The sequence below is a fragment of the Nycticebus coucang genome, chromosome 20 (assembly GCF_027406575.1).
Source record: "Nycticebus coucang isolate mNycCou1 chromosome 20, mNycCou1.pri, whole genome shotgun sequence".
In the NCBI taxonomy this organism is placed as follows: Eukaryota; Metazoa; Chordata; class Mammalia; order Primates; family Lorisidae; genus Nycticebus; species Nycticebus coucang.
In genome coordinates, this window is record NC_069799.1 from 55500422 (window position 1) to 55516581 (window position 16160).

General features: G+C 40.2%; 1 protein-coding gene across 7 annotated transcripts in view; it reads right to left on the minus strand.

The window, feature by feature from the left end:
- SLC39A12 (solute carrier family 39 member 12) overlaps positions 1-16160 on the minus strand; it is a 143588-nt gene that overhangs the window by 62175 nt on the left and 65253 nt on the right. For 4 of the 7 annotated variants that reach the window (XM_053573192.1, XM_053573199.1, XM_053573194.1 and 1 more), the window contains one exon: positions 12657-12732. In XM_053573192.1, coding sequence (XP_053429167.1) covers positions 12657-12732 — 76 coding nt within the window. Of the gene's footprint in view, positions 1-12144; positions 12733-16160 lie in introns of those variants that run through there. The other 3 variants (XM_053573198.1, XM_053573197.1, XM_053573196.1) reach the window with 1 other exon arrangement.

Below are 16160 nucleotides of genomic sequence, written 5' to 3' on the forward strand. Positions count from 1 at the left end.
ATGTAGGTGGTAGAAGTCGGGAGGATTAAATGAGATAACATCGATTATTATTTATAGAACAGTGCCCAAAGTATAGAAAGGATTCAACGAAGGTTGCTAATGTTATTATTGATTTTGAATGGACTCAATTTAAGCTTTACACATTTTCTAGACACTGGGTACATAAAAACTCTTCTTAACAGAAGTAACAATATAACGATAGCTAAGAGTTTTTGAGTGATTATTACAGGCAGGAGAGGTATTGAATGAGCCCTGTCCACAGCTGTGTCTTTTCTCTAATCATCAGTGATCAGGTGTTCATGGAAAAATAACTACCTCAGAGTAATGGCCATTACTGCACAGTTGGTATACAGCTGGTGCTTACCAAATAGAATTGTTGCTCATAGTGCTGGTGATACCATGTGGACATGAAATGCTCCATTCAACTTTATATTCCCCCTGTTATCCCAGAGTTGCATAAATAGTATTGTTAATCTTTTTGTGAAGAAAAGTTCTCACTTAAGACAATTGAAATCTGGAAAGAAGACCATAGCAAAAGACAGAAAACAGCTGGAAAAGGGAGTCAGGAGGGCCAGGTTCTGGGCTTATCTCTGCTTCTCACCAGCTGCAGTGCCTTAGCCAGGACCATCCTGCTCCCCAGCTCCCATTTTCTGGATTCTCAAATCCCTGTGATGAGCCAGGGGCAGGAGAATGAGGTCCAGCAGAGCCTGACTCCAGTGGGTGATGTTGGAATTCGGATGCCCTGGTCTAGGCCACAGTGACCCAGCTAAGATCCAGAGGGGCGGGGTAGCCTCGGACCCCAGCTTTCCTGATTGCATTCTCGATCCTCTGATGCTGCATGAAAAGAAAGCTCTGGAATTAGGACTGAGGCTGTCGCCCACCTCTGCCTCTGTGCCAGTCCCCCCTAAGCCAAGCCAGTCTCTGCAGACCCCTTCCCAAGCCTTTTCTCTCTTGCTGCCAGCCCCTCTGCCAGACGTGTGATCAGACCGTCATATGTCACCCAGAAACTCCCCAGCCATTCTTCTGATCTTGCCACATTGAGCTGGGAGCTATCAAAGGCTCCTTCCACAACTAGCAGCCTATGATTCTGTGTACAAAAGTCTATCTTGTCACATCACGTGCCTATTTCAGACAAGACTTCTGTTTAACCGTTAAGGCTCTGAGTGACCAGATTAACAACAGTCTTGATCTAGAACATAATTGGATAATCAGACAAATACAATGTTAGCGCGTCTCTCTTTAAATAAGCAACAATTCAATTATCTACCATTTGTTTGCGTGCACTCTCAAATCTTTATGTGCTCTTTATACTAAACCTAAAAGATAAATGATATTGACCTCTTGCCCATATGGTATAAACACTCATGTAACGACCTTGAAGTTGCACTGAGGCTGGCATAGTGCTCAGTACACAGTTGGTGCTTAATACATGAAGATGAGATTGTAGTACTGGAAGTATCATGGTTGGGGGGAGAGTTAACTTCATTATGTCACACAAGAGGGATGCAAAATGCTGCCTGCAAAACTCATTTCTAAAATAAGATAATTATCTTCTAAAATAAGCTGACTAAACAGAGATCCTGCCCCCCACCTTTTTTTTTTGCAGTTTTTGGCCAGGGCTGTGTTTGAACCCGCCACCTCTGGCATATGGGGCTGGCGCCCTACTCCTTTGAGCCACAGGCACCGCCCAATCCTGCCCCTTTTAACATATTTTTTTTGTGTATGTTAATCATAATGGAAATTTCTGAACAGGGAGGGATAAGTCAACAGTTGAGTCTTGGAACTAAGAGTAGCCTGGCACATCTGTTAGGGACTTGCTGTCACAGTCTTTCTTATAAAACAAGGCTAATAGATTTTATTTACCTTGTGACGCTGTTAAAATAATTTGTATAGGTTTTTTTTTAAAAAAAAAACTATATTTTTTACAATGAAAAATTATATTAAAAACTAAAAAAGTACAAACACCAGGCTATTGGTTATAGTTAAGGAGCTTTAATACATATAACAAATAAATACTTTAAATATCTTATTTGTGAGCCTATCTAAAAGGTTAGACTGCCATTTTGTTAGACTGACCTTTTCTTTTTCTTTAACTCGACTGGTTTCAAATCGAAGATTTATAAATTTCAGCCCCCCAAAAGAACGTAAGGGATAATTCTAATATCTTGTTTCCTGAAAGGCTTGCTTCAAACAATCCTGAAAAGAGAATTAGGTACTTTCTTTAAAAACTGGTAGAAGGGGATTCTTGGTAATGTAAGGATTTTCAGAACGCTAGCTACAAGGATCACATAAACATCCCTCACTGTCACTAGCTCTTTAAAACACTGTCATGCCATAACTCTAGACACATCTCAGCTAATCAAAATAATATATAAATCTATGAAGTAACCAGATAATACATTTGTCTGAAGCAAACGGGGAACGTTTTGAACATTTTCTTCCTTTACCCTTCCAAGGAAAGAGCTAACTTCAACACTTTTGCTGAGTGCTATGAGAGTGACCTGGAAATTCTCGGCTATAGCTGACAAAGCCAAAATGGTTCCAGAAATGGATGGGAACTACTTCCCTCTCCTGAATTGTGTGCAGCCCAAAGTTTAAGTCTTTGTAACACAGATATGAGTACATCATCATTCTCCATTCTTCCAACATGTCTCTGCATGGGCATCAGTGCCCAGATACTGTGGGATCTTCAGAGGTCGTCTAGCGCCAAGTCCCTTCAATTACAGTCTTCCCTGACTGGGGACCCTCATTTCATGGCAGCTTGTTGCATTGTTAGAAGCAGACATGTGGGGAAAGGGGGTGCCTGCATTGTGCTGCAGAATGTTCTCTTTCAGGGTGCCTCTGGTTCCCCGAATTTTTGTCTGAGATGATCGGTACAGTGAGAAAAACCCAAGGCCATAGGTGGCGCCTGTGATTCAAAGGAGTAGGGCGCTGGCCCCATATACCGGAGGTGGTGAGTTCAAACCCAGCCCCCGCCAAAAACTGCAAAAAGAAAAGAAACCAAGGCCATGGAACCACGATAGCTTTGCCACTTACTAAATGGGTGATTTTAGTAATGGTACTGAAACATTTTGACTCAAATTGCTCATTTCTAAAATGTGTTGATCTTAGGCCAGACATAGCGGTTCATGCGTGTAATCCCAGCACTCTGGGAGGCCAAGGCAGGTGGATGGCCTGAGCTCAGGAGTTTAAGACCAGCCTAAGTGAGAGTGAGATCCTGTCTCTAAAAACAGCCAGACCCTGTGACAAGAACCAGTAGTCCCAGCTGCATGGGAGGTTGAGGCAAGAGGATCACTCGAGCCCAAGAATTTGAGGTTGCTGTGAGCTGTGATGCCATAGCACTCTACCCAGGGTGACAAAGTAAGACTCTGTCTCAAAAAACAAAAAATGCTTTGAAATGGGGCTTAAATGACAAGAGAAATAATATAGGACAAGCCCTTATAAAAGGTCTTGCATAACAAAGGTCAATATATAATATCTGTTGCTATTATTATTCAGGCAAAGTTTCTAGATATATCTCTATCCTCACTTCTCAAAAAAAGAAAAAGAGTTTTTTTCATGAAGACCCTCCAAATGTTTGTCCCAATTTTGAACTTATTACCTAGGACGTGGTCCAGCCATCACAGAAAACCTTTCTTGTGAGCAAAAATATTAATTAGGCAATTTCTGACATACATTTCATTTTAATACTTCATTATTATGACAGCCTTTTAGAATGACAATAGATCTGGGTGACCTAGTAACCACAAGAGAATCCAGCTCTTCCAGTGAAAAAGAGACACATTTAAAACCCCAAATAAGACTAGTTTGCTTATCCATAAAACGGTATTAGGCGATCTTCTAGGTTCCTTTTACCTCTAGTATTTTGACTTGCTAATTGTATTGGCAAAAGCTCAAGATAGACAGACAGCATGATAGATTTACTGACAAATTTATGCAATCCTGGCTGAATGACTAATAAGAATGTTTTTAGCTTCTGAAGGGATTATGGTGCGAAAGGACCTGCTGTCAAGTTATCTCTGGCCTGATACTCACGTAACAGACTTTTACAGAGATTTATTAATTTTATTGATCTTTTCAAGAACCAACTTTTGGTTTCTTTGATTTCCTCTGTTAATTTCTTGCTTTCAATTATATTGACTTCCTCTCTAATTTTTATTACTTCTTTTCTTCTGCTTATCTTGGGTTTATTTTGTTTTTCCCATGCTAGTTTCCTAAGCCAGAAGCCTAGGTTATCTTTAACTTTTCTTGTTTCTAATATGTTCATGTAAGATGATAATTTCTCTCAAGTACAGTTTTCACAGCATCCCACAAATTTTTTTTTTTTTTTTTTTTTGCAGATTTTTGCTGAGGCTGGGTTTGAACTTGCCACCTCTGGCATATGAGGCCAGTGCCCTACTCCTTTGAGCCACAGGCACCGCCCAGCATCCCACAAATTAAGTTGTATTTTTATTTAGTCAAAATATATTTTATTTAGTAGTCCCGGGACGGGTTAGAACTCACTAGGCCCAGTGCACGTGGCCAGCACCCTAACCACTGAGCTCTGGGCACCCGGCTGAGTCAAAATACATTTGACTTCTCCGGATTAGTACTTGGATCCATGTGTTATTTAGAAGTTTGTGGTTTAATCTAGAATTATTTGGGGGGGAGGAGTTCCAGTTGTCTATTATCGATTTCCACTAATTCCACTGTGATCTGGGAGCAGATAATATATAATTTCTGTTCTTTTAACTATGTTAAGGTGTGATTTTTGGCCCAGAATATAGGATGAACTTGAGAAGAATGCACATTCTGCTGTTGTTGAAGTAGATGGACTACAGGCATTGTAAGATCCAGGTGACTGATCGTGGTCTTCAGGTCAGCCATGTCTATGTCCATTGCTGTCTGTCTATTCCTTTTTTCTATCTACTGATTGAGGCCAGCTGAAATAATAACTGTGATAGTGGATTAATCCATTTCTCCTTGTAGTTGCATCCATTTTAGGGCACACGCACATTAACACTTATTGTTTCTTCATGGGTAATCGACTCCTTTATTGTTACATAATGTTCTTCTTTCTCCTCAACCATTTTTTTTTTTTGCTTTGAAATTTCCTTTATGTGCCATAACTGTGGCTATCCTTGCCTTCTTTTGATTAGTGCTAGCATAGACTGTCTTTCTGCTTTTTGAACTTTCGTTAAAGAAAAATATACATAAAATGTACCATTTTACAGTACAGTGCAGTGGTGTTGAGCACGTTCAAATCATTGTGCCGCCATCACCATCATCCATCTCCAGAACTTTTTCATTATCTCGAACTGAAACTTTGAACCCATTAAAAATAACTCCCTGCTTCTCCCATCAGCGATCTCTAACAATGATCCTCTTTTCTCTGCTCCTATGAATTTGACCACACTGCTCATGCTGACTTAGATCTCTGAAGTGTCTCAGATAAGTTGTTGCTATCCAGTTTGTTCAACATTTTTCTTGTGTAAATGAGAGTGATGTAAGCTCCTTACATGCTGGACTAGAAATCAGAATTTACATACAACAGACTCTTCAACTCAAAAGCAAGTGTCTTTACTTATTATATATTTTTTTCATGGTTAATTGTCTTTTTATTTTTTTTATTTTTTTTCAGACATATCAGGTTTTTATTTATTTATTTATTTATTTTTTTATTAAATCATAGCTGTGTACATTAGTATGATCATGGGGCACCATACATTTGGTTCATAGACCGTTTGACACATTTTCATCACACTAGTTAACATAGCCTTCCTGGCATTTTCTTAGTTATTTTGCTAAGACCTTTACATTCCACATTTACTAAGATTCACATATACCCTTGTAAGATGCACCGCAGGTGTAATCCCATTAATCCCCCTCCCTCCACCTACCTCCCCCCTCCCTCCCCTCCCTTTCCCCCTTCTCCCTATTCTTAGGTTGTTTTATTACATTTTTGAAATTTCAAGTTGTTTAATATTGGCCCAATCATCCAGAGTTCTTACATAATTTTTTAAAACTTTGTTTTACTCATTTATTTCCAAAGTGAAGTATAAGATAGCTATGGCAGAAAAATTAGGAAATGTAGGATTTTTAAAAAGCAAAAAGATACCCTTTAATGCCATCCCCCAGGATGTTTCCCTTAGTGGACAGTCTTCCAGGGAAGGTGCAGCACATGGACACCTGTGATTCGCAGAGAACGCTATGTCTTCAAGAGCTGGAATTATATACTCAGTTGGTGAATTGCTTTTTCCCTCGATGAGTCATGAACATTTTTTCATAACAATAAATATTTGAAATATTCATATGTTATAGGATTTTTTTTTTCTTCCAGAAAGTATTCAGAGGGATGTCTCAGAGACGTCTATAAAAAGGGGACAAGGGGCCAAGAGATCAGTGCTCTGGTTCCCTTTGACTTCTGCCAGAGCAGATTTAATATAATCTGTGGAGATTCCAGACAAGGTTTTCTTTTCTTTCTTTCTCCTTTTTTATTTTCTTGAGAGAGTCTCACTCTTTTGCTCTGGGTAGAGTGCTGTGGTGTCACAGCTCACAGCAACCTCCACCTCTTGGGCTCAAGTGATCCTCTTGCCTCAGCCTCCCATGTATCTGGGATTACAAGTGCCTGCCACAACACCTGGCTAGTTTTTATATTTTTCTATTTTTTTAATTTTTAATTTTTTTTTTTCCTTTTTAGACAGTGTCTCACTCTGTTGCCCTGGGTAGAGTGCTGTGGCATCATCATAGCTCACAGTAACCTTAAACTCTTGGGCTCAAACGATCCTCCTGCCTCAGCCTCCAAAGTAACTAGGTCTACAGGCACCCACCACCCATACCTGGCTAGTTTTTCTGTTTTTAGTAGGGAAGGGGTCTTGTTCTTGCTCAGGCTGGTCTTGAACTCCTGAGCTCAAGTGATTGATCCTCTTCACCCTCTCAGAGTGCTGGGATCACAGGCATGAGCCGCTGTGCTGGGCACAAGATTCTCCTTAACCAAAAAGAAAAGTTTTTTTTAATCACTTATAGACCTATCTATTGAAAGCTGGTGCTCCATAGCACATCATTCTTACAGGCTGAAGGACATTCTGCTTTGAAGCTTACTCTTGAGGTTTACTTAGCCCTATTATCTATCATTTAAGTTGATCCAATGTCATTGTCATTGTTGGACGCTTCCTTCTGTTGTGCAGACAGACACAGGTGCATGTCTGCCTGATTTGCATCATGTATAAATTTAATAAGATTTTCTATGTCTTTGTCCACTCTGTTGATGAGATGGTTGAACAAAACAAACCTAAAAAGAAAGTGACCATTAGTGACACTTATCTATTTGTAACTCATTCTTTGATGTAGGTTTTTAAAATATGATTCTTCAACTATTTATGGCCGATGAGAACCCCCAGGGTTTTGATGTTTGGGAATAAACTTTCATAGAGACTGTTAGTTTACTGAGGCTGCTTCGTAACAAATAAGCAGAAACTGGTGGCTGAAAATAACAGAAATGTGTTCTCTTTCTGGAGCCTTGAAGTTCAAAGTCAGGGTGTCAGAGTGCCAAACTTTTGCGTAAGGTGCAAAGAAGAATCCTTTCTTGTCTCTTCTGGCTTCTGGCAATCCCTGGCGTTCCTAGGCTTGTAACTGCATCCCTCCAGTCTCTGCCTCTGTCCTCACTTGCTCATCTTCCATCCGTGTGTGTCTCTGTGTCTTTTAAGGCACACCTAAATCCAGTATGACCTCCTCCTAACTGAACTAATCTGCAAGGACCGTACTTCTAAAAGGTCACATTCTGAGGTTCCAGCTGGACATGAACATGGAAGGGCACGTAGTTCATCCTACTGTACCAGTGACTGTTTTTCTACAAGAAAAAGTGAACTGACTGTAAGCGGTATGCTGTTTGGTGCACAATGGAGGCTGCAAACACCACCACTTCCACCAGGGCGAGAAGCCTCAGACAGGACTAAATGGCCAACACTCAGGGAACATTAACATGCAACCTCCAATGACTGAGACCCTGGAGATGAGATTTGATTGGACTGGCCCAGAGCAGATTGTAAAGATTATTGAGGTTGCTGGACTGGAAGTCAAAAGTCTGGAATTCAACCCTAGATGAGCTCCTTTCCAAAGACAGGGGTTTGGGCAACAATTCAGACCCTTGGACTTTAGCTTCCTCTCTGTAGAGGCAGTCTGACATAGGGATTAATATCACAGTCTCTGGAGCGAGCCTACCTTGATTCTGCAAACTGGGGCAAGTTAACTGACCTATCTGTCCCCAGTTTCTTCATCTGTACAGTGGGGTTGAAGACAGTGTTATACTTACACTCTCAGAGTTCTTATGAGAATTAAGAATTGACTCTCATTATGAATTGAGAATTATGAATTATGACTCTCATAAAGCACTTTTCATAGTATCTGGCATGTAATAAGTACTATGAAAATGTTTGATATTGTATCGCCATTATGAAATCAAAGAGTTGGATTACATCTCTTAAGTTTGTTCCAGGGCCAGCATTACATGGCACGGTGGGATGACTTTCATGGGTGCTCTGCAGAGCCTGATATTTAATGAAAATGCTGAGACCTTGAGACACATCTAGTCCTAAAAGAAAAATCCTAGATTGTTTTTAAAAGTCTGTGCTCCTGGCTACAGGGCATCAGCCCTGTTTAAATAGGCCAGGCCTCCAGCAAGTAGACACTCTGTTTATCTAAATGATGCCAGGGTCCTGCCAGGGCTGATTTGATTTCCTCAGCAGGTGTATTGGACACGGGGAATCAGTTGAACTGCTTTTTGTTCTCCCTGAGCCAAAACCAAGTCTTGACAATAACCATGACTTCAGACAGTTTCCTCTCTGTCACTTTCCTTTATTCAACCTTAGAAGTGTAACTAGATTGGAACATAACAGGTTTTCAGTTATTGTGAGAGACATAGGGTAAGAAACAGAGGCTCATGCCGAGTGTAAGCACCATGACACCTGCACAGAGCCTTCCTGGAGAGGATGGGCAGAGAGGGGCAAACGAGCCGGGTCCCCCCTTCTCTCCTGCTCCAGAAGTGAATCAAGGTAAAAAGACCCATTCAGGATAGCTTTGAAGGGCAGGTGCGAGCTGGTTTGCAGATGTCATTAAAAATCAAAAATATATGAAAACGCTTGATGTCTGTTCTCTATCAAGACATTTCCTTAACCAAAATCAAGATAGCACTGAGAAGTTAATCGTGAAACCGTGATGTCAAAGAGGAGACCAATGAGGATGATGGTTTCATAATTGTTGAGCTATTAGTATTTTCCAGGCACTGTGCTAAGGATTTGGTGAGCAATATCTCATATGGACCACTCCATAATCTTATGAAAAAAGGTCCCTTTTCGACACTAGAAATTATCCAAAGACACCATCGAGCTTCTAAGCAGTGCAGCTCCAATTCAAACCAAGATTCCAGTTCAGAACCTGAATGTTTTGTTTTGTTTTGTTACCATATAAAAGTGTAAGTTTATTTTATATTAGAGAAAGGAAAGAAAGTAGGGAAAAAAGAAGAGAGTGGAGAATAGTGAGGAAGGGAAGAGAAGATGGAAGCAATAGAGAGAAAAGGAGTGAGAGAATGGTGCAGCATCCTAAAGAAAGGACAGACGCCCACCCTAGACCCAGAACTCTTAGTGACTGCATAGGAGCCCTATCTGCTTAGTCCAGTCTACCCCAGTGTTTAACAGCCTCCTGCCCCAGCAACTGCCTTCCAGTGTAGAAAAGGAAAGGAAGTTATATGGTGTCTCATAAGGAAAGGGACAGTCTCCCCAATCTGGGTTCAGGGAAGCAGGGTGAAGGGGTTGGTAGTGGTCTCAATTCACACTTAAATGAGACTCCAGTCCTGTTCTGGGTCCAGCAGTGGGGCCATCTTCTAGGCTTTTCACTCAGCATCACAGCAGCATGGACCCATTCCCCCATCCCTAAAGATGGCCCTGTCAGGAATGATGGATATTTAAATAAGATTCTTGTGGATTTGCTCTTTGACTTTTCTCCAGGATAATTTCTAGTTTGAGGGAAATAAATAAATAAATAAAACCGTACTAAAACAAGTCAATCACCAAGGAGAAATACAATGGAATCCTAAATTTAGGCTTGAGGAAGAGAAATACCGTAAATCACTGAGAGATCTGGTTTCAAGGAAAACATTCACCCTGAAGATGAGTAACATGTAAATGGTTTAAAACAGACGACAGTGTTCAGGCATCCCCAATTTACACTCTGTTCATATTTAGAAGGCAAATAGCTGTCATCATGTTTTTCTTACCACTCAAGTTTGAGGATACAGAGATTTTCTAGCAGTTCTAAGATTGGTTGTGGCTAGAAGTTCATCTCAGGGTAGGGTTTGCTATCTAGAAACCGATGTGGATTACCAGATAATGCAGAGCAAAGGAGAAGTGGTGATCTAGAAAGGTAGCCTTGGGGTCATTACACCACATGATCTTTAAGATGATTACTGCAGATAACTCCTGAGGGGTCAGTGTCTGCTCACAAGTAGGGCACACTAATGTCAGGCCTGCAAAATACTCACTGAGGATGTTCCTCTAATCCAGCGGTTCTCAACCTGTGGGTCGTGACCCATAGGAACTGTATTAAAGGGCCACAGCATTAGGAAGGTTGAGAACCACTGCTTCAATCCTTCTGACGGCCATCTCCCTTCCAGCCTGTCTGCCTTTTACTTCCAACTTCACCAGAAGGTCAAATTCAACTCATTCTAACTTGAAGGTTATAGAGTGAGAAGGTCACACCAAAATTTTTAATTTAGCCAGCCCCAAACAACTCTAAACTTGAACTTGGAACAAAGTCATCCATCAGAGCTTTTCTAATGAAATCAGTATAAATGTCAAAATCAGAATCTGGTCACAAAAAACCCAAACGCAGACAATACCAAATACTCCTTATGTGTGACCTCCACATCTTGTTGACCTGTACAAAGGGATTTTTGTTCAGCTAAAATTTATTCCCTAATAAAAAATAGGGCAAAATTTTCTGTGTCAAATCTGCATAGCTTTCAGGGTAAATACGAATAAAAACCCTATTTATGGACTCTTCATCCAGTAAATTCTGGGACTGATCTGAGGCTCAAAAGCAAGGGAATAAAGAGAAGGAAGTTTCCCCCTAGAAACTTTCGTCTAGGGAAGTTTGTAGAAATTTTTGCATGGCTCTTGGGCAACACAGCTGTGCACCTGCTCAGTCTTGAAGTCAAATCTGCCTGACTTCTATCACTCCAAGCATTTTTCAGAATGGTGTCCCACGCAGTAGGATCAGATCCACCTGGGCGTGGTTCGAAATCAAGGTCTCAGGCCTCCCTCCAGATCTACAGAGTCAGAAACTCTAGGGATGGAGCCCAGCAATCTGTATTTTCCAGATATCAATCTTCCAAATGACCCCATCACGTGTCAGCATCTTAGAACTATTATACTGAACAATGATGTTCCTTTAAATCAAGCTCTAAAGACAACTGGAGAAAAAACTCACTTTCTTTTGAAATCAAAGAAATGTAGATGAGAAAAGATTGTGTTTGAGTGAGGTACAGCCAAGAGTATCTACCTATTAGAGAGGAAGAGAAGGAGAGATGTATTTGATGTAGTGCTGTGAGTCATGTTGGCAGTAAAATGGGCTTTTTCCCTGGTAAAGATATGTCATTAAACAAATAAGATAAATATTAGACATCCACTTTCTAAAAAAAGAAAAAAAACAAAACTAAAGCCAGGGTTATTTTCTGTTTTAATAAGCTTGCTAGTTATCAATGATGTTATCATTCACAAAATTATCTACCCAAACATCCTGCTTACAATTCTAATTTCTGAGGAAATCTTACTTCCTCAGAAAGAATATATTAATAAAACATATCTCACTTTTCACTGAGATTATTACAATAAAATACACTGTTAAATCTGTGAGAGTTCAGGCATTAATCTACTGCCTAACTCAAGCTTTATTATTCTAAAACATTTTGAACTTTAGCTTTTGTTTCTGGTTCCACTTGCCTGGAACATATTTCATTTGGTGACTTATACAGAAGAATACTGACATATTATCCTTTAGAATGAGATTGCTTATTCATGAGTACTGCTGAGTCAGTGAACTATGTTATATTGGTTTTTTAAGAGACAACTCAGTATCTGACAACCAGCAACAGAAGCTAAAACAAACCATCACATTAAAACTAGACTTTATTACATTTTTGGTCACTTAGTTTGTTGATAGTTTATAATCTCACAGAAAAAAAAAAAATAAGTTGACATCAAAGAAGTTGCAGTTGATTTTGTCCCAGTCAGCATCTGTCCGCTTCAAATGCTACAAACATTTTTACTTTGGCACGCAATATTTTCTTTTAAAGTTTACTAGAATGAATTGAGAACTTACTTGTTCCTTTCTAAAAATAATGATTTTTATAATGATGTTGGAAACTAAAACCAAAATTTCAATTAAGGACAGCTTGACCTTTTTTATATCTCCAAAAACAAAATTACATTATAAAATTAATAAGTTGATGAACTTAGACACACACTTCATCAAGAGGAAAAATACTTCATTTACAAATGATTACAGTTGACAACAGAGGAAACAAAGTAAGACCATAGAAAATAATTTCTGAAGGATTTTGAGGATGCTAACTTATATTTTAATATTTTGTTCATATATAGCCAAGAGTAAAAGAGAAAGCCAACCTAGGGTCAATCCAAAGTTCTGCAGGAGAAACATCATCCAGGGGCGTTGTGTTTGAACATGAGTCATTTCAGGAAGCTAAAAAAAGAATAAAAAACCAGAATAAGATCCAGATATATTCAACTGCTGGGAAAAGCTCGGTGGGAAAACATGAGAGACTCTGTTATTCAGAACTTAATAACCTTTAAAATTCCCAGTTACTAAATGCTTAATACTTACTCTACCATAATTTGGAAATGTAAGCTAAAATGGGCCATTTGATTGTGGTTATAAGGATCCCAATATTGGCAAAAGTCTTAGAATGACATAGTTATCAACTGAAATCAAACCCAACTCTTCAACTTCTATTATCAGAAAATGGATAATACATAGAAAGTATTATTTTTGACTGTGCGATTAGGTTTACAAAACTGTTAAATGTCTATGTTGGTGCAAAGCATATGGATATATAGAACGAACCAAGCATATTTAGATAGATCAGTGGTTCTCAACCTGTGGGTTGTGACCCACAGGAACTGTATTAAAAGGCCGCGACATTAGGAAGGTTGAGAACCACTGAGATAGATAGATGACCAACCTCTTCCTGATCTTCAGAATATGTAGTATCATGTGCTATGGCTACTTTTTATTTTCAGAGAAACATTCATGAAGTGCCGTAACACTATATAGAGGGAGATGTCACCAAAGCATCTTTTTGTCTATTATTCTGAACCCTGAGATGCTCAGAATGAGTATACCCCTTCCATAGTATCATTGTTTCTACAAGAGCACAGACTTGGGTCAACACGGATTGAAGATTTAACTGACACTTCGCATTATCAATATTTTGGATCAGATAGTCCTTTGTTGTGGGGCTTCTTCTGTCCAGTAAAGGTTGTTTAGCAGAATCCCTGGGCTTCTTCTAGAGTCTGGTGTACCTCTGCACTTAGTCATGATAACCAAAAACACCCTCAGACATTTTGGGGGGAAAATGCTGCCTAGGGAATAAAAATCACCTCAATGAAGAGCTACTAGATTATTTTAACTGTCAAGTAAAAGATCAAACACATAAAACATTAGAGGGCTTTAGATTTATGGCAATGGAAAGCAGGTTGACAGATTTATAATGGTCTGTAAAGAAGCATCCTGAACGTTCAGTTTGGGTATGCTTGAGATGGGTGTTTCCTCCTTTAATTAGTTAATTCAATGGGTGAGTATTTGGATTACTGTGACCTAGTCTCTCATATCCCAGCATGAAGCAGTAAGCTCAAAGACAAAGTTGGAATCCAGAACTGTTCTCTTGATGGGTGGTTTTAAACAAATCACATGCCCTTTTGGTATCTTGTAAGCCATGTTTTAAATTTGTTCCTTTGGAGAAATTCTGTAGGGGTCATCAATTACTAGAAATTTAAAATGCCATTTGGAAAAAAATATATAGAATGTAGATAAACATAATTCAGTTTCTAACTATGTAGTAAAGAAACTTAACAAAAAGAAGTCAAAACATTTGATTTTATATTTTACATATTACATATATTTTCATTATGTTTAATGTTTAAATTAGATGTCATTAGAGTAAGTTGAATGGATGATTAACAATGGATTTATGATAAACTTTCTCCCATTTCTTCCTATTTAGTGAATGAACATCTATCATTCTATTAAGATGACTGTTTTGGTATCTAATGCCAATATCCACAGCAGACATGGCAGCTTGCTAGCTTGCTGTGTCTCAAAAACCTTTCATGAGATGGTACTCTTGCATGAATGATAAATGCATTGGAATTTCCCAATACCTTTGATTCTCAATAGTTTTCACCAATTTTTAATAGTTTACTTCAAGGCCAGGCAGCATAGGCAACCACTTTTCTTTGTCCTAGTAAGCTATACCTCAGATTGTATCTGTGAGACCCAGTTATACCTCTGTGGTCACTTACAGGTTCAGACTTTGATTAACTATTTCCAAATACTGTGATAAGGCATTGTGTAGTTCCTTATTATCATCTTTCAAACAAGATAATGAATTACCAATTACAAGACTAGAGGTGGTGGCTCACACCTATAATTCTAGCACTCTGGGAGGCCCAAGTGGATGGATTGCTTAAGCTCAGGAGTTCAAGACCAGCCTAAGCCAGAGCCAGATCCTGTCTCTAAAACTATCCAGGCACTGTGGAAAGCATCTGTAATCCCACCTACTTGGGAGCCTGAGGCAAGAGAATCACTTGAGCCCAACAGTTTGAGGTTGCTGTGAGCTATGACATAACAGAACTCCACCTTGGGTGACAAAGTAATACTCTATCTCAAACAAACAAATGAAAGAAAGAAAGAAAGGAGGCAGAGGCAAGATGGCTGACTGGAGCCTGCTTTCCACAGAGGCTCCCACCCAGAAAGAAAGGTAAAGGACAGAAGTTTAGCAAGTAAGCCAATGGTTTGGAGCTGAGCCAAGAGAGAAGGTTGAAGAATGCACATCAACCCATCTCAGGTGAGCTGCAACCCCAAGAATACAAACAAAAGGTATAAAATCCATCTCCAAGCAGATGGGAGTCCCCTCCCCCATGAGAACGGCTCGCAGTACACTTTCTACAAATAAGTGAGGAGAGTTCAAACATCCTTCCATTTTATCCCACAGGAGAGACCCTCTAAAAAACGGACCTCCTTCCCCTACTAGGGTGCCATGGCACTCTCCTGCCAGGCATAAAACTGTATATTCTCTACCTGCAATTCTGAACTCCCAGCACTCCCCTCCACTCTTACCCTGTGGTCTGGAAGCCTGTCCCCCATGGAGTCCAGATTCTTGGGCATTTTCTCAAGAGGGGTGGACAGAGCATGGGCTGTTGCTGGTCTGTGCTGATTCTGCAGCACAAGAGTAAAGAGAAGATGGTCAACTGAGAGGGAACCATACAGGAACAGCGGTGCCCTGAGGCACAGAGCAACAGCTGCAGAGGTGAGAACAATAGGGCTCACACCCGTAGGGATATTCTGGAGAGACATTCCCTATCTCTCTGGACAACCAGAGGAAGCCAGGCATCTTCTCTGGCAGCAGCAACTGGTGGAACAGATATAAGACAGAAACACAGGCCATCTGAGTAAAGGGTATGTCTGAGGCAGTACTGGCCTGGACAGAGCGACGGGACTAGAATATGTGCACACAGAGACAGCAGACTCCCAGGGTAGGGCTGACTCAGAGGACTGCTTTACTGAGCCTAAGATGCACCCGGCCCTCAGGGCATCATAGCTGAGACAAAGGCGGGCAGGCAGAGGCTAGAACTGACAGCTGAGTGTGAGTTCTAGCCATGCCCGCCCCAACACAGACTGCAGCCAAGATCGGGCAGTGGCACAGACTGGGGCTGAGTCGCAGTTTCTGTGAACTCAAACATCATCTGATCCGCAGATGAATATAGCCAGGACAGAAAGAAATTCTGCGAAGTTGTTCTGTTTTGTCAGCAACATCAATCAGGGGCGTGGCTGGAACTGAGTGAACCACCCCCGCCTCCATTAAGCACCCAAGGTTGTCAGGCCTCACCTCC